The following is a 26,319-nucleotide window of genomic DNA, read 5'->3' as shown; positions in this document are numbered from 1 at the left end:
CCTTGGAAGCAAAGCCCCCTTTCTAAGTGAAAGCAAGTACAGACGAAAACATCAGAACAGAATACATGCCTCCTGAAATGTATTTGAGAAAGCAAACAAAAGTGCTAAGTTGATTTAAATAACAAATGAAGTGACTGGGGTTTTTTTAATGAATACAATGCTCTCTTTTGAAGCATCTGAGTGAAGAAAGCATAGATCTTCACATGCTTTCAAACAACCAGATCTTCCATCCCTAACCCTCAGGAGGGGCTGAGCATCCTCTACTGGTCCAGAAAGGTGAGGCTGCCATGCCACCCTGCTATGACTTGATACTTTCCATGAAAACCTACCAGTGAGAAACGCTTTAAGCAGAATGCATGCAGTGTCTGTGACTCAAGAAGACACAGTCATAGAAGGCTGCACTATTGATTTTCAGTAAGAGGATAAAGGAAATAGATCAGCCAAAAGCACAAGTTGAAAATGAACACACATTCAGAGTGAAACTGAAATGAAGATACATTCTATCACCATTCTAAGGCTAGACCATTCTCACCGTACTAAAATCAGATAACATCAAGAGCCAAATTACATACAAATTTGCCCCTGCCTTGAACTAATAGCACTCCTGTTCCTTCACTAATTCTGGAGCTTGCATTTTCAAGTGGAGACTGCTGCTGCTCAAACAACTTGCCATCCTAGAAATCTCCTTCAGTTACTTCCATGGTCTTAAGGATCTGAGGCATCCCTTAGACATTAGGAAACGGCTCTCCAAACACAAGACATAGCCTGTTCCCCAACTCTAAGCTTTAAACTGGAGCTTCCACTGATTTAATCAGGCCCTCAGGGAGAAGGCACAGACCTTCCTTTCAGATTAACAGAAATACCCCTTTGAAGGCTGGTAGTTGCCGCAAAGCCCAGGAGAAGAGGAGAAGCAAATGGGCGGCAGATGGGGTTCAGGTGGGTGCAGCGGTAGGAGATGTGTGAGTTCCATAAGTTCTTGTTATTATCCTTCTATCATAACTGGCAAAGTGACCCAAATACCAGGGAACCTCCACATTCCATTAACACTCAATTTGGATTATGCAGCTCCGCGGGAAGAAACAGCATCCTCTCCTTAGCTAGCTGTGCTGCACTCTTGAGATGATTCTGTTTCATTTTAACATTTAACATAAATCACAGTGATTTGCTGATGGGTCAGATTTGAAACTGTGGATCCACTAAACGCCTTTTGAGGGGGACTTTTTCCTTCCTGGATCTGGAGCCTTTTAGGGGCTGGGCCCCAGAGCCAACAACGCTTCGCGTGAAGCCCGAACTCTCTCGGAGTGGAGGTCCCCGCTAGACAGCCCACCCCTCCGGAGGCGGGTTCCTGGGGAGCAGGGCGATCTGCTCTTTCTCTGGCCTGTCTCCTTGCAACGCGCAAATCTCTCCCTAGTTGGGCTCAAGCAGAGAGGATCGCCAGCGGCTCATCCCAGAGGACACTCTGCAGAAAACTCTAACGGCTGTGCGCGGGCCCAGGCTGGGTCGCCAGCGGTGACAACTTGATGGATTCTTTAATTTGTTAGTTTCTGGACACAGTAAAACAGCCCCAAAGACCCGGGCAAACGGCCCTCTAAAGCCCATGACCATGCGACGCCAGCTTCCTCGGACGATGCTTGTGGCAGTTCACTTTCTGCTCACCTCGCACAGCAACCCCAAGAACACCGTGCACGTGAACCCTACAGCAGGAAGTCCGCGGGGAGGTCGAGGCGCACAGGGGCCAGGCAGCGCCCAGAGGGGAACCTCCCCTCCCCTCCGCCCCCCTCCCCTCCGCCCGGTCATCTACGGTAAGAAAGTGCAGAAGGAGAAGCCTGCGCCCCGGGTCGGACTGGGCACGCGGCCGCCCGGGCCCCGCGCGCTCGGGCCGCCCCGGTTGGGGGGCGTGCGTGCGGCAGGTGCGGGGCCGAGGCCCGGGAGCGAGCCGCCCTTACGTGCTCCAGCTTGTCTTTCCTCCGGAGCCAGACGCTGGCGCTGTAGTCCTGCTGCTTGACGCTGCTGTAGAAGTTCGCGCCCACTCGGGTCAGGCTCGGCGAGGGCTCCTTGGGGCGGCTTTTGAGCCTCATCTGCTCGAAGCCCTCGTGGGGGGAGGCCGAGAGCCACTCGTGCTGCCGGATCTCCATCCTGACATGACCAGGCGGCGGCCGGCGCGCGGGGAGCGGGCACGGAGGGCGCGCGGGAGGCCGAGCAGGAGCCGGAGCCGTGGAGGAGCGCGCGGCCGGGCGGGAGGGGGCGGGCGCGGGAGGAGAGGGGCCGAGGGGGGAGGGCGAGGGCAGGGAGGGGAGGGAAGGGCTGCGGGGGGAAGAGGCAGAGAGGGGCGGGGCGGGGGGCTCGCAGGCACGCTGGGCTGAGCCTGCCCCGAGGCAGGAGCGCCCGGGGCGGCGGCGTGGCCGCGACGTCGCCCGGCGGCTGCGGTCCCGAGCGGGCGCTCCGCTCGCCGGCTCCTTGCGGCACCGACGGGGACGCGGGCCGGCCCGGGGCGGGCGCGCGGGGAGCGGCGGGGGGGCGCGGTGGGAGGGGCCGCCGCCGGCCCAGCCAGCCCGCGCCGCGCCTCGCCCGCAGGTTGCTGCAGTGAGGAGCCGCCGCCCCTCCCCGCGCGGCCGGCCGGCTGGGGCTACCGCCCCGCCTCCCCTCCGCCGGGCCGGCGACTCGCGTCTTCGCTTAAGAGCGCACAGCAGGTGGAGAAGCGAGCGCCGTCTCGGCGCCTCCCGCCTCCCGCTCGCGGAGCGCGGGGAGGGATCCGGGGAGAGATGCTCCGGCACCACCTCCGCCCCTCCCCCTCCCCTCTCCCCCTCCCCCTCTCCGCCTGCAGCTCCCCCTTGCCCCGCCGCCGACGCACTCCGAATTTGCCTCCGGTGACTCTGAAAGTTCAATAACTTCCCGCCTCAGGAGCCCATCTGTCCCACCCCAGGGGATTTAGAGCATAGGGTCCCCAGCAACCCCTGAAAAGGGCCCCAAGGACGTGTGTCCTCTCGAGTCTCGCTGCCTTCCTCCGAGGGGGTAGCGACACACGTCCTCCCGAGTGCGGTGGCGGGCGGGCAAGCTTGCTGGACCCGCCGCTCCCAGCCCGCCGCGTCCACTTGGAGCAAGGCTCCCAGCGCCGCCCCCGCCCCGCATCCTGGGAGAGCGAGTCCACATCTCTCTCGACAAACGCGCAGCCTAGACTCCGTCCAGGAGGTGTGTGGGGCCTGAGCGCTGTGCGCTTCCTTCTCTTCTCTGTCCCTAGGCTTCCAGGGCCAGGTTTTCCTCCCACAAGGGGTTTTCTTTTCTCTTCCAGGCCCCGTCTTAAAACAGCCAGGCATGATGATTTTTATTCTCATTTTTTAGAATAGGCATGTTAATAATTAAATCCTGAATTTCTTTATCTTTTGCTGTCTTTGGAGTCAGCACATGAAAACCTTTTTTGGCTTTACCGAAAAGCTAAATAACAACTAGTGTTAAGGGTTTCTCAGGCCCATTTGCAAGCTTGGGAAGTGTGTGAAAGCTGGAGACATAGGCTGGCGATTTCAAAGGGAGCCACAGAGTAAACGGATCTCCCCGTTCCCCAGAACTGTCCCACTTGCATGAGGGTTTCAGAGAAAGAAATTCGGGGTTGGAATCTCATGAAGTTTTGTGAGGGCAAGGACTGTGTGCTGTTTAGGATTTCCAAGGTATTGTAATAATAGTTGAAGTGAAATCCTATGAGCAGTCAATCTGGGGAGAAAGCAACTTAAATACAAACACACACACAATTTTGGCTATTCTAGATTGGTTTCCTTAGGAGCTGAATTGTATTGTGTAATATATAGCCTAGCCAGGGGGTCATCGCTAAACCTCACAGTTATTCTTCAAGATAAAGGTTATTAACCCCACTTTCCAGGTGAGGCAACTGAGACTCAAGCGGAGATTACACTTGACAGCAAGGATTTGAGCCAGAATTAAACAACTGCTAACGCTGCACATTCCACTGTCTTGTCTCATTTTTCGCTGTTTCGGTTTAGCTTTCACTGCTTTTGCTGTTTTTTTTTTAATGTAAATGCAGAATTTACATGACTACAGTTATATAGCTTTTCTAATGTTGGTGTTAGAAAGCCCTGACTGCCTTTCTGCAAAGGACGCCTGCTTTTTGCTCTGTAAGATTACACTGTAGGTCGTGTGATGTAGCCAAACCTTGACAAGTGACAGATACCCAATTCAGAGTCATAATGAAGTGTTCCACTGCAGCAGAATTTAAACAAATGGTTCCATATCAAGTCAGGTTGAATAGATGTTTTTTTAACTAAACCTTTTAGGGGAAAACACTGTAGTAGATGCTACCATCTCCATTTTTTTGCAAGAAGTAGACTGGTAGCATACATGTTACAGACAAACTGAATTGAGCATTATAATCAATTCATAGATAATGTTTGTTATGATCGAAAATGTCAGACAAAACATAAATTTGTACTGTTTTATATTTAATCTACTTAGTGTATAGTACCAGACTTTTAAATGAACTCAAGTTCAAATAAACCTTAGTGCAACCATATTCACAATTTTTTTCTGTCTTGGATCCTGTCCAAGTTCATTGTTTATGCCAGTAATATGGAACTTGCTTGTTGACCTTCAAAAGAACATTTTGTATGAAATTGAACTCAATTCAAACTGTTGTAGAGAAGAAAATAATATTTCAGAAGATGGCCAATTACAATATGTGAATCTTGCACCAAAAATACTATTGAAATGTATAAATATTATTGAATTTATAAATTAACTCCCATAGCACTTTTTCCTGTACATTTTCTCAGCCCTTACATTTTCTGAGTGCAGCATAGGCGGCTTCTAGCTCAATGGCTTCTTGGAAACCAGGGCCGTGCCTCCTCCTTTACTGTGCTAACACTCACCTCACATTTTTGCTTCTTTGTCTTCAAGAGCACTGGACTTGACATTCACATATCTAGATTTTGGTACCAGCTCCTTGAATTACTAAGTTGTGACTTTCTTGGTTTTCATTTGACTTCAATAGGCTTCAAGTTCAGCTAGTAAGTGGAGAACCATCATTGCTACCTCCAGTAATTGCCACAGGGATAAAATGATATAATACGTGAGGAAACACTGTGTAGAGTGCTGTGTTACTGTTATTAGAATATTCAGGCACAGGAATGTTCTTTACGTTATTTATGTTATAATGATATTTACGTTCTTTATGTTATAATGATGTTATCATTTTCATCGGTAGTTATATCACTTAATCTTGATTGCTTGTAATTAATTATAGAAACTGCACTCAGCCACGAATTTGCATCTCATTAATGTTTATATTTATTCTAGAAATAGTTTACCTAAGTCACCATTGGTATTTTATACAATACTTTCAAACTATATAGAATTTTCAAGTAAAACGTATATGAGCCATTGATATCTGTTGATTTCAAACCTAAACTTAGCAGGTGCAATTGGCCAGACGTTGTTAACATTGTTTGACTTAGGCATTTTGCATGGGTATAAAACCTAAGGCCAGAGTAGGGTGATAGTATCAAGAAGTAGCTGGGAGTATTTTAGTAAACCTTTCATAACAATAATAGTACCTTGCATTTCCATAATATTTACATTTCTAGCATGTTTCGATACCCTTTATCACATTTACTTCATGGAAAAATTATTGGAAAGGAGTCTTGGTAGTTGCCACCATCTCTCTGTTTTGAAAGGAGGAAACTGAAGCTCAGGGAGGATGAATGACCTGCTCAAAGCCATGGGTCCAATAAATCACAGGATCTGGTCTACCAGCCGGGTTCATCGACTCTAAATAAAGCATTTATTTTTATCACATCAGATTTTAAAAAGTCTCATATGAATACTTCTTAGTACTTAGGCATCTTATTTTTCATGTGTTGACCTTTACTAAGTATTACCAGATTTTAGTAAAGTTTGCTTGCTGATGAATAAAACATTTCAATCATTAGACCTTCTTTGGTAATGTGCATGTCCTCCCTAACTATGTTCACACTATGGAGGACAATAGTAAAACAATGACCAAAAAAATTCCTCTGTTCTTTGTTGTCAAAAAGTAGATCCAAAAAAAAAAAAAAAAAGTAGATCCAGCAGCTTAAGATAGCCCTTACTTTTTTTTTTATTTTTTAGAGCAGTTTTAGTTTCACAGCAAAATTTAGATGAAAGTGCAAAAATTTCCCGTATCCCCCTGTTCCACATATGTTTAGCCTCCCACATTATCAACATCACTCGCCAGAGTGGTACCTTTGTTACAATTGATGAACCTACATTGACACATCATCATCCCCCAAAGCCCATAGTATACCTTAGGCTTCATTTTTTGTGTTGTACATTCTCTGGGTTTGGACAAATGTATAAAGACACGTATCCATCATTACAGTATCACACAGAGTATTTTCACTGCCCTAAACATCCCCCGTGCTCCTCCTATTCTCCTTTTTGCCCCCTTGCCTGGCCCTCACCCCCAGCAACCACTGATCTTTTTACTGTCTCCATAGTTTTGCCTTTTCTGGAATGTCCTATAGTTGGAATCATACAGTACACAGCCGTTTCAGATTGGTTTCTTTCACTTGAGTAATATACATTTAAGTTTCCTTCATGTCTTTTTATGGCTTAATAACACATTTCTTTTTAGCACTGCATAATGTTCTATTGTCTGGATGTACTACAGCTTATTTATCATTCACCTACTGAGGGGCATCTTGGTTGCTTCCAAGACGCACTGATGGGCAATGATGAATAAAGATGCTATAAACATGTGCAGGTTTTTTTGTGGACATAAGTTTTCAACTCCTTTGGGTAAATACCAAGGAGTATTAGATAGCATTACTTTTTGCAATACATATGTTAATTATGAGATTATTTTTGTAGAAAATTTGAATAATACCATTAGAACAAAATTAAAGTGATCCTAGATTTAACATGTTTCCTGAAAGGAGATACAAGCATTAATATTGTACATTACTCTCTGAGAAGCGTCTTTTATACTATACTATTTTCTTTAGCCATGTAGTTATTATTGATTAGTTAAAAAATGGCAATGAGGATTTTTTAAACATTATGTTAAATTATTAACAAAGTGGATTTATCCAGTACAAGAACAATTCTCATTTTTTGAGTACCTATTCGGTGCTGGTCACTGTGTTGGTCCATCATCAAAGGCATCATAGCGTATGTTTCTCACAAAACCCATGCAAAGTAAACATAACCATCTCCGTGTTACAGATGAGGAAACAAAGACCCAGGAAGACTAATTTTCCCAACAGATGCAGCTAACAGGAGGCAACACTGGCTGAAACTCTGGTGGCTCAACTCACAAAACCTTACACAGCACAAACGCGCCTGGCCTTGCTGGGGCTCTTTGCATCTCTGCTAGGCTGAGAGCCTCACAGTGCCCTGGAGAGATGATAGTGAGGACGGAGAAGGCGACTGGCCCCCAGGATGGGACCCTAGTAGAGTGAGTTTACACTGTTATACAGAGGCTCCTGTTTTATTTGCACAAGGAGAACCAAATCAAATGGCACTGGGATATTCTGAGAGTTAGAAAACTTGGTCTGGTGCCAGCTCAGTTGACACCAACCAACCAACAGTGGGGACTTAATCAAACTTTGCCTAACTGGATCTGTCAGGGTGCTCTGATCTAGTCACAAAGTTGGGCTTTGCAGCAGCACTGGACAGATCTATCACATTACACATCTGATTGGTTGTGTCAAAAGAATTAACCAATATCGACACTGAGAAAAAAATAGAGAGGATAATTGAAATGATTAACTGGATACTTAGTATTACAACTAAAAGCATATGGTAGGAAAAGAATCTGAATTATCTAAACTCACAGTGTGAATGGATTAAATTATCAGACAATTGCTTAAATTGTCATTTCATTTGGCCTTCATGCCCACAACCTTGGAATGGTGAATTAATACTTCAATATTACCCTAATAGTCTAAATTTCACTATGATTACCTGGGACAATCTTTTATGTATCTGTCACAGTATCCAGTAATAGGTATGTCAAACTCAACAAACAAAAGGGAAATATCTGATGATAATTTAAGCCACACCACAATTCTCACTCATCCCTAGAGCCTTAAAACTGAAATCTAACATTAGATCAACTGATGTGAGAATGATGTGTATTTACTGCATTTGGGCCCCCATGAAGAATGGACTTGACTGTGTGCTTTCCTATATTTTTATTCCACACTGGTAGTGGTCGTCACTTCTTTTACTTTTGGTTCTTTTTAGGAACCCATCGTTGTTATTGAGACCAACAATATGGAATTAGTAAATGTCATAAAACTACTTGGACACCTCTGACATCTCCCATGTGTTCACCTGTGCTAAGAGGAATTTAGGAATTTACTGACTTCGTAGATCTTCTGTGTTCCTGACAATTAGAGCGACTGTTTTGTGCATTAAGTCATTTAAACAAATATAAGCTCATGTGTACCATCTCAGTGCTTGTCCAAGTTCACTGTTGATAGCTTCTGTATGTTGCATAATATCTTTTGAAGGTAGGATATAACATAAGTTCCCAACAATAAAATTCAGAAAGCTCAGAGCTAATGTTTATGCTCAGTTGCTGAAGCTTTCATTGGTCTTAGGTTTCCTAGGCCAATGACATCCTTCTCCCTCCTATTATGTGGTTCTAGTTCTTTGCCTTTGTCTTAATGATGTTACTTTTCTTTGTTTTTTGTTAATGGCTTTGTTAAATGTAAGCAGAGTATAAATGATAGATGAAGAATTAGTTAATCTGTTATGAACCAAGACTGCTTGTCAACATATCATCCTGGTGGATTGGTTCAAGTTATAAAATCTACTAAATTGATATCCAGGGATGGACAGAGCATATTAAATATCTTCCATTTCCTTCTTTTAACATTTCTATTCTAATTACACTCAAGCCATGCCTATTCTTTCCAAAAGCATTCATTTTAGCAACTGATGTGTGCTAGGCCATGGAGACACAAGATAAATAAAACAAACCAAGATCAAAAATTATTTAAGCTTGATCTGGTTGGAGAAGCAAACAGGTGAATGTTGTAACACAGTTACAACTGCCAGGGAACCAACCTGGGGTAGAGGGTAAGCTGGGAGAAAGATGCTGGAGAAAATGACCCTAATGGGGATAAGATTCTAAAAAGAAAATGTGGTTACACATTTAGATGATCTCAGCAAGGAGACAGCATTCGGCTTTGCTAAGTTGAACTCAGAATTTCAACTTGACAAACATGTATTGAGTTTCTAGTATGTCCTTAGAGTTTGAGAAGCACCACGAGGATTTAAAGTTCTGAGAACTCAAAACACCATGACATAAATTAATTCACAATCTGAAAAATAGACAAGCTCTAATAAAACCACAAATAAAATGATTATAATCAAATGTTAAGAAATGACCAAATGTCAAGAAAATAAATGCTGAATCAATAGTTCCCAAGTGAGGCAGCATTTTATGCTGTTGAAAAATAGCCGTTCCCAGAGCTTGGGCTATACAACCTGGTTTGCAAAATCAGGTCCAAGTGGTTGGAAAAAGCCAGAAGGTTGTCGACAGGAAGCTGGTTTTTTGACTTAACAGAGTTAAACATAAAATAACAGGCCTTTTTTAGAAGAGAGATACTAATTTATTTGATGTAGCTAAGGTGTCACTGTGGAATAAGATGCTTAGGGCATCTTCCGAAAGCTAACTAGCTGAGTCTGATCCTCCCTGGACCTAGGCTTATAATTTGGTAGTATTACCAGCTGCAGAATCATGTGCACTCCGCAGACTTCAATGTCTATTAGGAATGGACCTGTGAGGAATATATTATAGTTAACGTCGTAGTGACAGGTGCATGCAATTTCCTCCCTTTTAATCCTGTTAGTGAATTGCCCAGTTATTTATTTGACTACTATAGATGCATCAATTATAATTCTAATCTAATAAATCATCAGTGTACTTAGGATTATTCCAAATGATTGTGTAAGTAGAATTTTATTGACAGAAAAATATTGGATTATTACAAACTATTTGCTAACATCTATGGTTACCCTTGGATATGTACACTTCCTTAAGTTTGAACAGAGGATCTCAAAGCTGAGGCACACACTATGAGGGAAAGGCCATCAAAGCTTTTAGGTTCTCCAAGAAGGAAGCTCCGAACTTAGGCTCATCAGAGGTCACCGTGTTCACCCACCCGCAAGTGCTGGAGGAGGGAAGCCCTAAGTTTCAGCAGAGGAACTGAAGTCGCAGGAGGGTAGGCGAACCCCACGGGGTAGTAATGCTGTAACTAGAAAACCTGGCCAAGGAGGCCATTAGCGTGCAGGAGAGACGAAAGGACTCACACCTTTCCAGACCAGAAACGGAGGGGAGGACAGGCAACAAGGTAACAAAATCAAGGATCAGCAACTACACAAGAATCTGCCTAGCAAATGAGGAGAAAAACTGGTTTTGCTAGTAAACGGGTCTAGTAAAATGACTGTAAATTGTCATGAAACAGTTTAGACAAAGATATGGTTACAACAAGCCAACTGAAGTTGAAAGAATCATTGCTTCCATGTATAACATGTATAATTTTATTATGGGAAATAAAATGGTATGTGATTTATAGAAACTCTCTTTGTGATTCACCCTGTCACACTCCTCGTTTGTGAGAAGAGACGAAAACATCGCTTTCGGTACCTTCTCTGTCCCCTGAGAGATCCTTGCCTGGCAAAACCCACAGGGGCTATTCTGGAGGAAGCAAGTCTGAAGGCTTTCTCCGTGCCAGGCACTGTGCTAAGAGCTTGGTGTACATTCTCATTTAATCCTCACAGCAGTCTACTTTTATCTCCATTTCATGATCTAGAAACTGTGGCCTCAAGAGGTTAAGTGAATTAAACATGTGAGAGTCAGTGACAGAACTTGGAATCTGTCACCCCAGGGCTGGTTTCAAAACCCAGGTTCTTAACTCGTATTCTATTGTAATCGGTTCATTAAATGAGCAGAAAGCAGCTGTGCACTTTCTCCCTGTTAAACTCAGGCTGTGGATTTGTTCTGTCTCTGCACATGGAGGACATTTCTGGCATGTTTCATAGTTTGTTTCCTTTGTTGTCGTTTTTTAATTTTAAGGAGATTCAGTCGAGGAATCACATAACTCCAAGTCTGCATGCTATTGAAAGGCCCTCCCCTCTCCCTGGAAACCTGCAGCGCCAGAGGGAGGCAGCCCCATCTCCTCTGCCACTTGCCAGCTGCTGCTTTGGGCCCCTCCAGATCAGGTGTAGGATAAAGAGTGTTGCAGGTTGGGTTCCCCAGGAAGCCGACTCTGAGCTGAAGATTAATATGCAAGGAGTGCTTTGATCAACACCTGTGGAAGAAAGGGGGCAATGGGAGAAGCTGATCAATCCCAACAAAGCCTTCAAATGACCCCACAGAGAGCCCTGGAGCTTGGGTGGCCCTTCAGAATTGGCCTGAGTTGGAGCCAGGGGCTGGGAATTCATTCATACCCTACGTGGATCAGTCATTGACTGGGCTGCTCCCCCTGGAAAGAGCTGTGACCTTGGGCAAGGCAGTTCTCTTCAGGTGAGGCAATCCCCAAAGAGAGCTGACAGCTGAGGGCCGTCATCAGGCAGCACTCCTGAAAGCTGTGGGGAGAGCCTTTCTTTTCTGAAGAGGGATCTCCGGCGTACCACAATATCCAGCACAGGGTACAAGGGTCAGCGGGAAGAAAAGTCTTCCTGACCACATGGTCACCTGGCCCTGATGCTCTTAGAGAATAGCAGATACTGAATGCTGATTGTTTTCCTCTCATGGGGGTACGTCTGAGGGTTCTCTGAAGATCTTCTCATCACTAAGGACCTTTCTCCTGTAGTCCTTCTTAGTTGGCCATGTGCACTCTTCCCTCTCAGCACCCTTCCATTCTGGTTTCCTCAGTCCATCCCTCTGCTGTCACTTTGCCTTCCAACCAGGCTTCTTGGGTAGAGCTTTCAAAGACGATTGAGGCCAGAAAACCCTCCACTTCAAGCCCATAAGATGAGACATCCTTGTCCCTCAACTCTAGACACACAGACCTTTTCAGTGTTGCCCTGACTTTGTGTTCTCCAAGAGGAAGGCATGCCCTTCCAACTCTAGCCTTTCCCAGGAAGGGACTAGGTCCAAGGTCCAGTGTCCCCCAAACTCCTGGGGTCACCCCTGAAGCTTCCAAACTGGTTCTCTGGAAGACCCCTCACTTGGCTTGAGGTGACTGGAGAAAATATCCCTTCCCTCGATAAATCCTCACCACCTGGCTCATTAACCTGTCAATGAATTTTCTCCCCTTTCTGGTCTAGTTTAGGAGTAGATGATGGGCCAATCAGGAGGAATTGTTTTTGAAGTAGGCTGTTGCGAGGCTGGTCTAGCACCTTGGGAGCACTTGGCATCTATGGTATTATTCTCAATCAATGTCTTTGTTGACGTTCTAAGACATTAAGGCAGCCTTTAGCATGCGGTCTCATTAGACTGCATCACACTTATCTGTCCACACTGGCCTGAAAACCTCTTTGGCCCTAATGCATGGAAGAGTGTTTAAAGGTCACCCATTGGAAGGAAGGAAGGCAGGTGTACATGGTGAGTAAGCAGAGAAAATATATCCCCAACAGGCATATTTTCTTCCAAGTGCTAGCCCTGCCAAGCCTGGTGTTATATGCCATGACCAACAGGATCTTGCCAAATAGTGACTGAGAAGGCATGACCCAAAGGCTCCATGCTGAATGTATTCCATCTGCACTGTGCCATCACTTATTTGATTTAGAATGGACCCCAGCTGTCAAAGACTCTCCCAAATTGCTTATTTGCTTAAAACGCAGGTCTGACAGAAGTTCCTGCAAACACGCTTCAGCCAACTACTGGCCTTGAATATTGGGTTTGGGAAATTAATCCCTACCTAGTCTTTATGTTATGTATCTCAAATGGTTTCACATTTTTATGATCCATTAACTCAATACACACAAAAAAAGTATCTATTTTTCTAAGAAACTATGTCCAAATGTTCTGATAGTGATATTTTCAGCTTAACAAAGTGAAGAGCTTGGACTTTGTGTGGCATAAACATGTGTGCTGTCATATCAGTCAGGCTGCATTCCCCTCCAGTGTCTCCTTTTGGAATGAACTTGGTTGTGTTCTCATCTTTTTCATTTGAATCCACGAAGGACTGCTTTCATTTTCTGGCCAGGAGTTGCCTCATCCTAGATATCTTGTGTAAGCTGAGGTAAAGGTGACAGCCATGCAAGCATCCCTTATGGGGGGGCAGAAACAGAGAGCCCATCTGTTCCGCAATAAGATGATCAGAGATTTGTATATGATGGGTCCCCCACAATCTATGTGTTGAATACTTCTACCTTCTTATCCATTTGAAATAACATTCCCTTTATTTTTACATGTCACACTTTGAAGACGAGAGCCTGAGCAATCTCCCTGACCAAGATATTTATGTTTTCTTCTCCCCTGATGGTTTGCCCCCAACCATCTGGGCCATGCCTTCACTTAGGCATTTTGAGAGCGGTTGAGATCTGTTCTGTATTTTCCCCAGCTGTGACAACCAATTTTCACAAGGTTACACAGTCTGTCTGAGGGCAGTATAATCAACACCATAACCCTGTTCAGATACATAAATCTTAAAATATACTAGCAGGGGTGTCAGTCCACTAGGTGGTGAGGGCAAAATGGCTTTGAATACCAAGTGCCTATTACTATAACCAAGGAGTACCTGTGTTTTTGCAGTCCTCATTCAATTCTAATAACTCCTCTGGGGCTTAGCGGAGAATCCGTTCAGTTCTCACAATGTGAATCAGTGTGTTAAGAACACCGAAGGCATTGCCCCTAGTCTTCTGACTTAAGCAGGTATAAAGTCAAGGAGGATATTGGACAACATCTTCTATATATTAGAAAAGTCTTTAAATGAAGTACAAGACATATTGTATTATAATCATCATTAGAAATAACATGGATAATAATACCATACATTGGAATAGTACTTTAGATTGTAAAATGATCTTTTATACATCTGTTCACAATGCATAGCTGGGCAGCTCCATGAGATATGATAGAAAGCTCTCTCCTCAAGAGTAATAAATGAATTATTGGGCAGAAAATGTAGGGGCAACTAGCTCCACCATGTGCCACTGACAAAATGTCTGACTGCCACTGACCCCATCCACTGAGAGTCCCAAAGAATCCAAACCTGAGCAGGGGAAACCCAGTTTCTGTCCTATTGTGGCCTTTCTTTCATCCAGCAGCAGGCAGTATTCAATTTGTTGACCAAAGTTTCCTTTTGTTACATCAGCCTTGCTTACAAATGAACAAATGTGAATTTTTATTGATCCCTTCATTTCTTTGGCCAGCAAGAATTAAGTAAGGAGGTATGCACAACCAATCCAGGCTAACATATCCATAGGGTCAAGAAACAAGTGGTTTGCACTTGCAAAATATTCTAAAAAATAAAACCAAAGAGCAATGATAGTCACAAGTGCTACCACATTCAAGTAATATCTGCCATCTAGAAGTCACAGAAAAGCAGACGCCATCTTCTGCCTGCTCCTCTAGCACAGGCAGAGGAGGAGAAGCAGCAGAGGAGATCTCTCTGTGCGATAGCCAAATGATTGAGTCCAGGTGGTAAAGCTGGAATGCTTTATCACTCGGCTATTTATTTATTCATTTACTTAGGAAGAAAATTTTTACTGAGCAGCTACTCTGTGCAAGATCCCAAGGATCCCATGATGCTTTAAGGCACAAGAAAGCATTGCCAAAGAAAGTTTGGGAATTCTCTCCTGTGCCTCTATCCGCTTCCTGTTATTATATTTTTTTAAAAGTATGAACTGGCCAGGAAGAGAAAGAAGAGTGAATACTGCTATTTGTGCTCTTGGAAGGGAAGGATTTTTATTGTTCCCGTGGAGTGCAATAAAATTATCTAAACCAAGAATGTACCCAATAACTGGTACAATAAAATGGCTAATAAAGTGACTATTCTATTTCCATGCTTATGGAGGCAGTACTGGGAGATGCAGGATTGTGAATTTTCCTCCCTCAGAATGTGATAGAGAATGAAGGAACGTAATGACATCACTGTCTTAGGAAGACATTGAGAACCTTAGGAAGTGCAGCCACTGCTTCGCTGCCCTGGCCCCCGCCACGCACCTTCGTCCTCTGCCTGTGCCGCATTCTTTCTCTCAAGAGCTGGAGAGCTCTGGGCAGAGGGTTAGCTCTCTTCACGTCCCCACTGTACCTCGTGTGCTCCTAGCACTAAGAAAGGAGACAACAATCATCATGAGAGCCAACACGCTGAAACAGAGAGGGAAGGGACGCTTCACGGCTGACGGGATTGGTGGAAAGCGCAATACTTTCATTTTCAATAGCCACATAAATCATGACTCAATGTGAAGGTAAGTTACTGCTGTATATCCTATTCCCTAGAAAAGGTAAACCTGCAGGAGGAGGAGAAGAGAGAAAACAGTGAGAAGAGCAGGCGATTTTCCCAATTGATATCACATGATGTTTTATATTATGTTGTGATGGCCGAAGGGAGTGATACATTCCGTTTCTACTTCCTAGAAATAGCTCAGAGGATTAGGATGGCTGCCTAAGGGTGAAAGACTCAGGAACAAAGACCATGTACCTGGGACGAGCTTATCACTTGAAAGATGCTCAGTCTTCTCTTTCTTCCATCCTTTCTACCTCCCTTCCTACCTTCCTTCCTTCTTTCCGTCCATCTGTCTTATCTTCCTTCCTTCCTTCCTTCTTTCCTCCCTTCTTCCTTCTCTCCCTCCCTCCCTTCCTCCCCTTTCCCTCTCTCTCCTTTTATTTTTTATATTATTAGAACTGGTCTAGGAATCTGTGGATTTTAAACCTCAAGTCTTGCAATGTTTCCTTAAAGTACTAAAGCATAGAACTTAGAATAATTTTCAAAGGCATTCTTTCCTTTCGTTCATAAATCATTTCTGTTCACTCGCCTCTGCCTGTCTTCCCATCCGTTTCTGCAGACCTCCTATGCGGTAATTTGGACTCCATGGGCAGACTATCCAGGGAAAAGGAGATGAAGTTATTTTAAGAGACTGAACAAAAATCCTCTGGTAAAAATACTTCAAAAGGGATTTCCTGCTAGATTATAGTGCTTCCTTCCCAGAGTCCCCTGGGAATAAAAATGACACCTAAGAAATTACCATCATTTACGAAAAGAGGCTACCCAAGCATCTAATTTTATGACTTTCCAGGAAAACACAGAACAATGTGTGAATATAGGCAGTGTGAAGTCAGCTTTGAGTGGTAGCACTTATTTTTAGTATCAGTCATAGTGGACTAGGACTTACTTGGACAGGAAGTATATATTAAAAATTCAACACTCACGTGATGATATCAGAGTACGTAACTCATTTATCTTAGTTTGGATGTAATAGTTTGCCAAGTCAGGACTCAATCATAAAGAATATTAGAGGGCTAAGTTTTACTTGTAGAATCTTATTCACTTAGTTTGGTACATAAGCAGTGTCAGGCTGGAGCCGGCACCTCCAGGCTTGTGACGGCCAGTTCAGTGACTTCAGGCTGATAACTTGAAATCAGCAATGATGGGAGTATTTACACCATGAAAGTAAACAAACACTACTAATCAGAGCTCCCCCGCACCACCTCCCTCCTCCAGGAGCTGGTTGTTAAACATTCACCAGACATCACTGCATATAGGACAAAAAACAAGAGAAAATATGGCTCATTTTCCTACATCATTACAATGCAACAGTCCTATTTCATCAAAATATTAGTTCGTATTTTGAATAGATGTGGCTAAAAACTGGCACATTGTTTATCTGGCTAAAAGGTTTGCTCCTGTTAAAAATGAACAAGAGAACAGTCACTCTCTGGAATATTATCCTGTTGATAAGGATATTAAGTAGCCGTGGAATCTACCTTGCCTATCCCTATGTCAGGGGAGTCAGTAAAAGGGAGGAGGAAATCTAATGGTTTCAGCCAGCATCACCTTTGCTTGCTGAGAGCTGATGTTAGGCACCGCATGCTCAGGTTCCCATCCCTGTGTGTACACAAGATGCCTTTTCTCAAGACCCTGTGTCACTACATTGCACGGTTAGCTCCATACTATTTGCACCTTTGTTTTTATCACTTCCACTTTCTTTGAAAATAAACTCAGAGACTCACAGATGCCACCTCTGTCCTGCTAAGATATAACACATTAACTATCTCCAGCCATGCCCCTGGACTCCAATCTTTTAGCTTTCTTCCATGAAAATCTGAAGGCATTTGGAAATAATAGAGACAAAAGATCAGAATCTTGGGATGGAATGGCCAAAATAGATGAATCAGAATTCACCAGAGCTTTAAGAATTAGCCATAACAAAACAAAAACATATAATTGTATTTGGCTTCCAAGAGTTAAACAAATTGCCCTCAGAGGGAGAGACTAGGAAGGCTGAGGGCAGGTGATGGTGTGGAGGCCACAGAGGGACCCGCGATCAAGGCTTATTTGACCCAGAGGCAGTTTTCAGTAGAGGGAAACCTGATGTTGCACATACACTTTGTCTCAAGCTCGACAAGCAGCCCTCCTCCAGGCAAATCCCACTGGAAACAAGTGCGAGCAGCGTGTCTTCACAGATGGCTCCCGAAGCCCGTCTCCAGCTCAGGCATCATCAGTCATTGTAGTGGGGAGTTTGGGACTTGTTTTATGCGCAAGAACAAAAGGATTTTTTTTTCAATTGTGCAAACCTGAGCCTGGAAATTCAAGGACAGGGAAATGGCTCTCATCTAGTGCCCTCCTTTATATAAGACCTGCATCTTTCCTTTTTTTCTCATTTGTCTCCTCAGGTTGATGCTTAGCATATGCCATCTTGCGTAGATTCTTGTATCTATCTTACCTGGTGTGTGCATGTGAGGGGAGGGGCTGTGTCATTCATTTTATATCCCCGGTGGCACTAGCATAGGATCCTACTGGGTGCTCATAAACAGTGCTAACTCAATCTTCTTTTTACCTTGTTTTGCAGACCTTTATCCATCTATTATTCATTTGATAAGTATATTAAGCACATGGAACTAGAGTTAGGTCTGTTTATGCATTGAATTCGATAAATTATTCTGCTATGGGTCCCCTGAAAATTTTTAGTTTTCAGAAAAGAGTTTACTTATTATTTAGTTTATTATATGTATTATATAGTTTATTATTGTCTTAAGTTCCTAGCACTCTGCTTGTTATATAGTTGATTCTCAACAAATGTTCATCTCTTTCCATTCCCCTGATGGACTCAAATTATTCAATGGAGGTTGCTCTCTGGTTTCAGGTGTTCTCTGGCCGTCTTAGCAGCTGTGCCCACGGCAGGCTACGCAGAAGATGCTGAGCCCACACGCACCCCACACCTCTGCCGCCCTCACCTCCACCAGCACTTGTTCAGGCCCATGTATAGCTCCAGCGTGGGGGCAGCATAGTGTGAAGGCTGGATCACGGGCTCTGGGGTCAAATGACCTTGTTTGCACTGAGGTTCTGTCACTAATGTTTAAAAAATGATTAAAGAAGACAATTCAGGTGATACAAACAAACTTTATTTAACCCTTCATCAAGTGGCCAGTCTCCTTTTGGAGAACTGCAAAATGGGGTGGGAGGCAGGAAGCTTTTATAGGATAAAGAATAAAGAAGAAGGAAGAGAAAAGAGAAAAGATCTGCTTGGCTGGAGACACATAGTCTGCCTTGTTTGGTGCGAGAAGGCCCAGAGTTGGCCCGGCCTTTGGAAACTGGTTGACTGGCTGTACCGTGTCTCTGGTCAAGGGGAGCATTTACAGGGACACTAAGTGGTCTGAGTTTTGGTTTGCTGGCGTGGCACCACTGAAGGAGCAGTTCCCTTTTGGGCCTAGAAAATTATTTTAATACTAATTCATTTTACTTTCAACAAGTTATTTACCTCTCTCAGCCTCAGTTTCCTCGTCTTTAAATGAGAATAACTAACAGGGTGGGTGAAGGGTGAAAATAGATGATGTAGATAAAAGCCTTAACTTCATTATAAATGGTGATTGTTGTTAGCATTATTTTTAGAAAGTTTCTCTGAGCAGCCACCTCACTGAGGATGGCCCATTTTCCTGTCCCCTCACCTTGTGCTCCAGAGGAGAAAGGGATAAGTGGGGCGATGGGGTTGGGGGTTCAGTCGAAAATCTAGGGCATTCAAAATTTGAATTCAAAATCTTGTTGATGTTTGTGTCCTGTGCCCCCTTCCTGGTTCTAAGAGACCCCTCTGCCTTGGAATTTACTTCTTTCTCTGTCTAATGACCAGTTCCCCACCCTACATCCCCCCATACACACACCCAGGTCACCCAACCCAGTTCCATTCCTATCCTCACAGTTCTATAAAAATACCTCTGCCATCCTTCCATGAAATATCTGCTTTATCCACCTCTGACAATCTCCAAATGTGTATCTGCCACCCTCTCAGCTAAGCTTCGGTACCCAGAAGTCTCCTGGATCAGCGTGGGGGACAGGTGGATCTGGAGAAGTGGAAAATAGGCCTCACTTCCAGTGGACTTCAACAGGCCATGGTAACTACTTAGCTTTCTCCCTTAGAAATAATCTCGGTGAGTAGAAGGCGCAGGGAGACAGTCTTCAGCTTGATATAAGGGAGACATTTCTACGTTCAAAGATGGAACTTTTTGGCGGGAGAGGTAGTAAATTCCAGAACACTGAAAACACTGAAGCACAGGCTGAGAGACTGCTGTTGGACAGACTTAATATTGGGAGGAGAAGTCAGCGAGATGACCAAACCCAAGACACCATGATTATATTAAAATTTCATGTTATTTTGGCATTGTGATTATTATAATGTTTTAAAGTTCAAAAATTTTAGACAAAAGTGGGACAAATTTGTCACACACACATGCACACAGGCACACACACACACACACACACACTTTATCCACACTTGGAACTCCTGCAGATTGCATAAGGATACAATGGAAAAACTCCAGTGACATCAGGGCCTTCCAATTTTATTTTCACAAAGAGCATTCCAAAACAATCAAGGCAAACTCAGAGATTAACTACAGTTCTTCATTTAGTTAATCCTCTTTATCACGCACAAAGCAGTTCTGCCACTTCCTCTGGAGACTCAGCAGGGACATTTGTTAATAAAAATCTACTTTGCATGTTCCTGTTGCATAAGTCCATTGCTGTAGGCCAACTTGGTTTGAATGACAGGAATCTGGGCAAGTTGTGAATAGACCCAACAAATTGAAACACTCTTACCTGGGAGAAAATAGAAATCCCAATGTTGAGTGCATATTTGGAATCAGGCTGGTCTCCTGGGAATAGCAGAGATGCTTGATTGCTATGTCTTCAATTTAAAATCCATCTTTCATTTGACACTTGAATCTTTATTCCCAGGGCCTCTCAGTTCTTCTACAATTTTCATGCAAAATATGATTCAGCAAGACTCGTTGCATTCTTGCTAGGTACAAGGCACTATGGTAGGCCTTGGGGGAAAGAGAGAAGAATCAGAAATAGAAAGTTGAGTAAGATATGGTTCCTGCCTAAAGGAATTTAAAACCTACTGGGAGAGGAAGTAATGGCTAATACTGTCAGCTACGTTATTGAGTTATTTTATTGATTTAACATACTTTAACCAAGAAGTGGAAAGAAAAGACCATTGAAGAGAAATTTCTTAAGGGAGGAGACTGGAAGGAATGACATCAAAATGCTAATGGTCGTTGTGTTAGGGCTCTGAGATTCAAAGTGATTCGTTTTTCTTTTGCTGTTTCCACATTTTCTTCAGTAAGGTTATAATTCTTTATCATGAGTGAAAATACGTGCAAATTTTAACATCCTTCTAGAGAATTTTCTTGCTCCCTAAAAACATAGCTATCATGTCTTTAGTATAAGAATTTGCTTTGAGAGACAAGGAAATATAAAGTTGAAATCAATATCAATATAAATAGAATTTATAAAAATGGTGGCCTCCACATGGTTCTATAGGTATATACATACATATTTGCATATCTAATCGGATACGTAGTGCATACAAAACACACATATTCATTTCACACAAACGTATGTTTATGCACATACATATATATACATATATATATTCATTGCCAACTCTAGAATGTTCATGAACCAGTGATGGGTGTTTTGGTTTCTGTTCCTTGGCTCTTCTATTGTTCTAATGACAGGAAAGACAGAAAGTGACCAAATCCCACCTTCCACTTTTATTAAACTAGCAGCTGCAGTGGGGAGTAAAGGACTCCTGACCGGCCAGCCTTAGCAGGGTTCAGATCCTGATTCTGTTGCTCATTACTTCCCTCCTCTGTGTGTGGAGGTGTCGCAGCCCCCTGCCTGAACATTCTCTGGAGGAATGGCGGGGTCAGTGAGATTCTTGCCGATACCAGTAAAGGCCCATGAGTCGCCTCTGGAGGAATGGCGGGGTCAGTGAGATTCTTGCCGATACCAGTAAAGGCCCATGAGTCGCCTCGGTTAAGAATGGAAGGAAAAAATGGAGAAGAAGCACTTTGATCTCCGTTGACCTTAGACAAAGTCTTTGAATCTTGTCAATCCCCTGCTCAAGCCTGTCATAGATGAAGACTGTGACCCACATGCTCCAACTCCAAACACCGTGCTGTTCACTGCCCTCCGACCCTCCACTACCCATCGATTTCCTCTACCTACTTTATAGAGGGTGTTTCCATGACACAATTACCCCCAAAATTGGACAGAGACAAATAATAGCTACCGAAAAGAAGTATTTTTCAAAGGTCTACCATGGGCAAAGTCCTTACCTACATCATTTTATTTAACACTCAAGAGAATCCTTGTAATTAGCTATTATTTTCTTTATTTTGCAGATGTGGAAATACAGTTTGGAGAACCAAGTCACCTGCTCAAGGAGAGCTACTTCATGAGCGAAAGAACTCGTGTGTCAATCTGACACTTTGCTGCATTCCAGAAGAACCAAGACTGACCCCGTGGAGAAAAACGATGCCACAGTTGGCTGGCTTTAGGGCTCAAGGAAGGCTCTGCCATAGTTTGATCTGATTTTCCCTTTGCCAAAGGACCTTTATTTCAAGACAAGGAGATAAATCTACTTCTGGTGTCGCTCTGGCCATGCTTATCAGCACAGCGAGAGAAAGGAGCAGGGCTGAGAGGAAGGGGACACCTTTACAAAATTTTAGCCTTTGGATAACAAGAACCAAAACTTCAGTTATTGGATACAGATCTTTGCGTAAAGTTAGTAAAGTCCCTTTTGAGAGCTATCCTTGACCAAGTTCTTAAAGGTTTGTCTTTGCTCCAGCGACTTCAAATCCAAGTCTCCTGGCTTTAATACGCTCTAATCCTTCTCTTCCATTTGCATGAGAACCTATTGAGACCGAGGTTATTGTAAATCTCAAAACAGAACATTAACTCATATAAAATTACTTTGAAAATTTAAAAGATAGGGGAGGACATAGGAGAATGAAATTGCAGGAGTGAAAACAAAAAGAAGTCAACATCTATAACCCTTTACGTAACATGGGCTTATGAGTTACTGGCCCGATCATTTACTCTCTCAGTGTTAAGGGAGGCTGCTTCAAGTACAGAGGCAAAGACTGCATAAATCTCCGTGGAGAAGGTCAGTGGGGAGCCACAGGGACCCTGCAGTGAACACTGCCCCACCCTCACCCTAAGGCGGTCATTGGAGGCTGGGTCAGTCCCGGTGGAGGCTGCATCTCCAGGCAGTGATCATCATTAGAGGCCACACTTCTGTGCCTAATCCCTTTGGTACTTATCCCATGAGCAATAGATCCCCAAATGTGCAAGGGTCACCTACTCTGGATGATTGCATTACCATTTAAGTCATATTGTACTGAGTTCAGGGTCCCTCTTGCTGCTAACCAAATCATTTAAGTACTCAAGCTGGCTCAGAACCTGCAGGGAGTAAAATTTCTGGAATATGAGGCCTTGGAGATATAAGGGACTGGGACTGAAAACCACATCCCAGTGCTATAAGAATTATGAACCGCTTACCTTATATGGAATATCTCTAGGGTCATTTCCATTACACGGAATTTGTTAGCCTATAAATTGAAATGACCAAAGCCTGAGACGTTTTTTCTTCTCTTATCTTTCCACCCCTTCTTGGGTATATTGGTGGAAATAATGAGATTAGCCAGGTCCTAAATGTCATGGTGGAAAATTTGCAACCTTATCCAACATTCTGATTATTCCCTTTATCCCACAACTGAAGAGAACCCAGACCTCATTATCCTCCCTTGGACATAAAGAAACTTTTCATTTCCCTTCTTGTCAATTTCATATTGGTAAATGTAAGTTTCACTCTGAACCAGGTAGTTGATAGTCAATAAGTATACTATAATTTGTGAGGTAATCATAGTGGAAAAGACTATAAAAGCACTAACCTTTAAAGTTTAATTTTTAGTAAAAAAACAAAATCTATTGTTTGAGTCAAAATATTATATTTGGGTATAATTTTTTTTTAACTTGAAAATATGTCATATAGAGAGAGCATGATATAAAATGTCTATGTATATTTAAAGAATAAAAAATTAAGCAAATCCCCATGTAACCACTATCCATGTTACCAAACAGAACATTGCTCACGTGTGTTCCCCAAGCAGATTGCATCCCTTCTCCAACCCAAGACAGCCATATCCCGGATTCTGTGATCTCATTCCTCTGCTTCCCTCTACAGTCTCATTGGCCTATCTATGTATGCTCACACAAATATTGTTCAGTTATGTGCATTTATGAACTGACTTGCTTCCTCCTTCATCGCTGTGTTTGTGAGATTCACCCCTGCTCACTTAGCTTGCTGCCGTCTCTCCATTTGCGCTGCTTAGCATATCCCATTGTACGAGTTTATCACTATTTCTTTACTCAGTCCTCTGTGTTAGACATTTGCTTCTTTTCAGTTTGTATCTGCATAATAGAGTGAATGAAAACACAGAAAGGTAAACCAGAAGTAGTGAAATGAGTTACCCACGGGTAGGTAGGAAGTGGTTGCGGGTGAAAGAAGACTTCTCTTAGTACACATTTTTTAAACATATTTTTCACTTTTGAACTATGTTAACATGTTACATATTCAAGCAATAAAAAATTCAACAAGAAATAAAAATAATTTTAAAAAACCTAAAATTTCATATCAATAGGAACAAATGAACCTAACTGTATCAATTTTTAATACTCAGAAGGAAACTATTAATCCAAGTAACTTTTAAACCAATGTTCTGATGTATGCTCACTGATGACACATTCTAAGGACAAAAGAAGCACAGTGAGGGGCTGGCCTGCCGCCGAGCGGTTAAATTTGCGCTCCACTTCCGCGGCCCAGGATTTCGCTCGTTGGGATCCTGGCAGCAGACATGGCACCGCTCCTCAAGCCATGATGAGGTGGCGTCCCACATAACAGAGCCAGAAGGACCTACAGCTACAATAAATGGCTATGTACCAGGGGGCTTTGGGAAGAAAAATTTAAAAAAAAGAAAAAAGGAAGATTGGCAAGAATTGTTAGCTCAGGTGCCAATCTTTTTTAAAAAAGAAAAAAGAAGTACAGTGAAATTCCCATTGCTGTTTCAATTGAGGGACATTGCATTGAATTCATACATACATTTGAGGATCCGTCTTTAAAATATTGTCTTCCTATATAAACTCATAGCATATTTATTTATTTATGATGTTAATAAAGCATTGCAATTTTATCTTTATGAGAGGTATATATTTTATCAGACTTATCCATGGCTACTTCATATCTTTGCTGCTACTGTAAACAGTATCTTTTCTAGCCATTTTTTATTACTAGCATAGGGAAATGCAATGCACTTTGTATATTGATTATGTATTATATATGTGCCAAATTTTCTTATTAAATCTAATAATTTACAGATTATTTGGGATGCTCTGTGCATAATCAGATCATTTCTGATTTTTATACCTTGTTTTCCTTCTTCACCAATTGTACTGACTGACTAGGACCCCCTGTGTAGTGGTAAATGATGTTGGGCATTCTGGTCTGGTCTCTGATCTCAATGGGAGTGTTATCAGTGCTTCACCATTAACTGCAATGCTTTCTGCAGGTTTATTTTATGTAACTTTTATTGCATTATGGAACTTCCCACTTGTTCATAATTTTTAAGAATATTTTAAATCACAAGTGGACAGTGGATATTCTTTAGCCATCTTTCTCCATTTATTGAGATTCATTTATTTTCCTTTATTTAGATAATGTGGTGATTTAGGTTAATTTATTTGTTATTGTTAATAAACCTTACATTCCTATTATAAAACAAATGTCATTACATTACATATTTTACACATTGTTGGATTTGGCCATTTTCATTTATTATGATGATTTTTTCATCATCATAGTAAGATTGGTCTGTAATTTCTCTTTCCCGTATTTCTTCAGGTTTTTGGTACTGAGTTTAGTCCAGTCTCATTAAATGAGTTTTCTCATTTCTCATTAAATGTTTTCCTCCTTTTCTATTTTATGCAAGAGTTTGTACAAGATTGGAATTACAATCTTTTTAACTGTAGACCTTACTGGTAAAGCCATATAGTGGTAGATATTTCTTTGTGGTCATATTTTTGATTACTAAGTCAATTTCGTTAGAGATTATAGAATTTATAAGGTTTCTATTTCTTTTTGTTGTCAGTTTTGTGTTTTTCTAAGATCTATCCATTTCATTTAAGGATATTGGCATACAATTGTTCATAATATCCTCTTCCATCTTTTTAAAGTCTGCAACATCTATAATTTTGTATCATCTTTCACTCCAAATACTGTTTATTTGTGGATTCTCTCTTTTATTTTCGACTAGAGTTACCAGGAGTTGTTTCAAAAAAACAACTTTTACCTTGTTGTATTCATTGATTTTAATTTTATTTTCTATTTTATTACTTTCTGCATTTATCTTTGTTATTTGCTTCCTTCTATTTTATTTTGATTTTTCTCTGCTATTTTTTTCCCTAACTCCTGGAGTTGAATGCTTATCTCGTTACTTTTCATCCTTTCCTCCTTTGTGTTATTAGTGTTTAAGGCCATACATTTCTTTTTTCATACTGCTTTACCTGTATCCTACATACATTGACAACAATACTTTCATTATTGTTTACTTTTAAATATATCCTGATTTGCATTAAGATTTTTTTCTTTCACCAGTTTATAGGTGTACTTCTTAATTGTCAGAATGTTACTTCTGAATTGGTTTCTGATTCAACTTCATTGTACTGAGATATTAGGAGATATTTATTTCAGTCCTCTGAAATTTGTGAGATATTAAATTTATGGTCCACTATATGGCTAATTTTTGTAATGCTCTGTGTATATTTGGAAAGAATATATATTCAGCAATTTTGCAGTGCAAAATCTATGTATGTATAG

At 42.3% G+C, this 26,319-nt stretch overlaps 1 protein-coding gene and 1 long non-coding RNA gene across 6 annotated transcripts in view; one reads left to right on the top strand and one right to left on the bottom strand.

The window, feature by feature from the left end:
* Positions 1-2,506, bottom strand: part of PLD5 (phospholipase D family member 5) — a 359,670-nt gene extending 357,164 nt beyond the window's left edge. For 2 of the 5 annotated variants that reach the window (XM_023632621.2, XM_070256062.1), the window contains exon 1: positions 1,947-2,506. In XM_023632621.2, the coding sequence (XP_023488389.1) occupies positions 1,947-2,135 (189 nt within the window). In that variant the 5' untranslated portion in view covers positions 2,136-2,506. The remainder of the gene's footprint in view (positions 1-1,946) is intronic. The other 3 variants (XM_070256066.1, XM_023632622.2, XM_023632623.2) reach the window with 3 other exon arrangements.
* Positions 896-24,057, top strand: LOC138921610 (uncharacterized). Its single transcript, XR_011434313.1, has 2 exons — positions 896-1,802; positions 21,788-24,057. It is a non-coding gene; the product is annotated as an uncharacterized lncRNA (long non-coding RNA).
* Positions 24,058-26,319: the final 2,262 nt, after the last annotated feature.

The sequence above is a fragment of the Equus caballus genome, chromosome 30, assembly GCF_041296265.1.
Source record: "Equus caballus isolate H_3958 breed thoroughbred chromosome 30, TB-T2T, whole genome shotgun sequence".
Taxonomy (NCBI): domain Eukaryota; kingdom Metazoa; phylum Chordata; class Mammalia; order Perissodactyla; family Equidae; genus Equus; species Equus caballus.
Note: the sequence above shows the minus strand (reverse complement) of the source record. Positions and strands in the feature narration are given on the sequence as shown.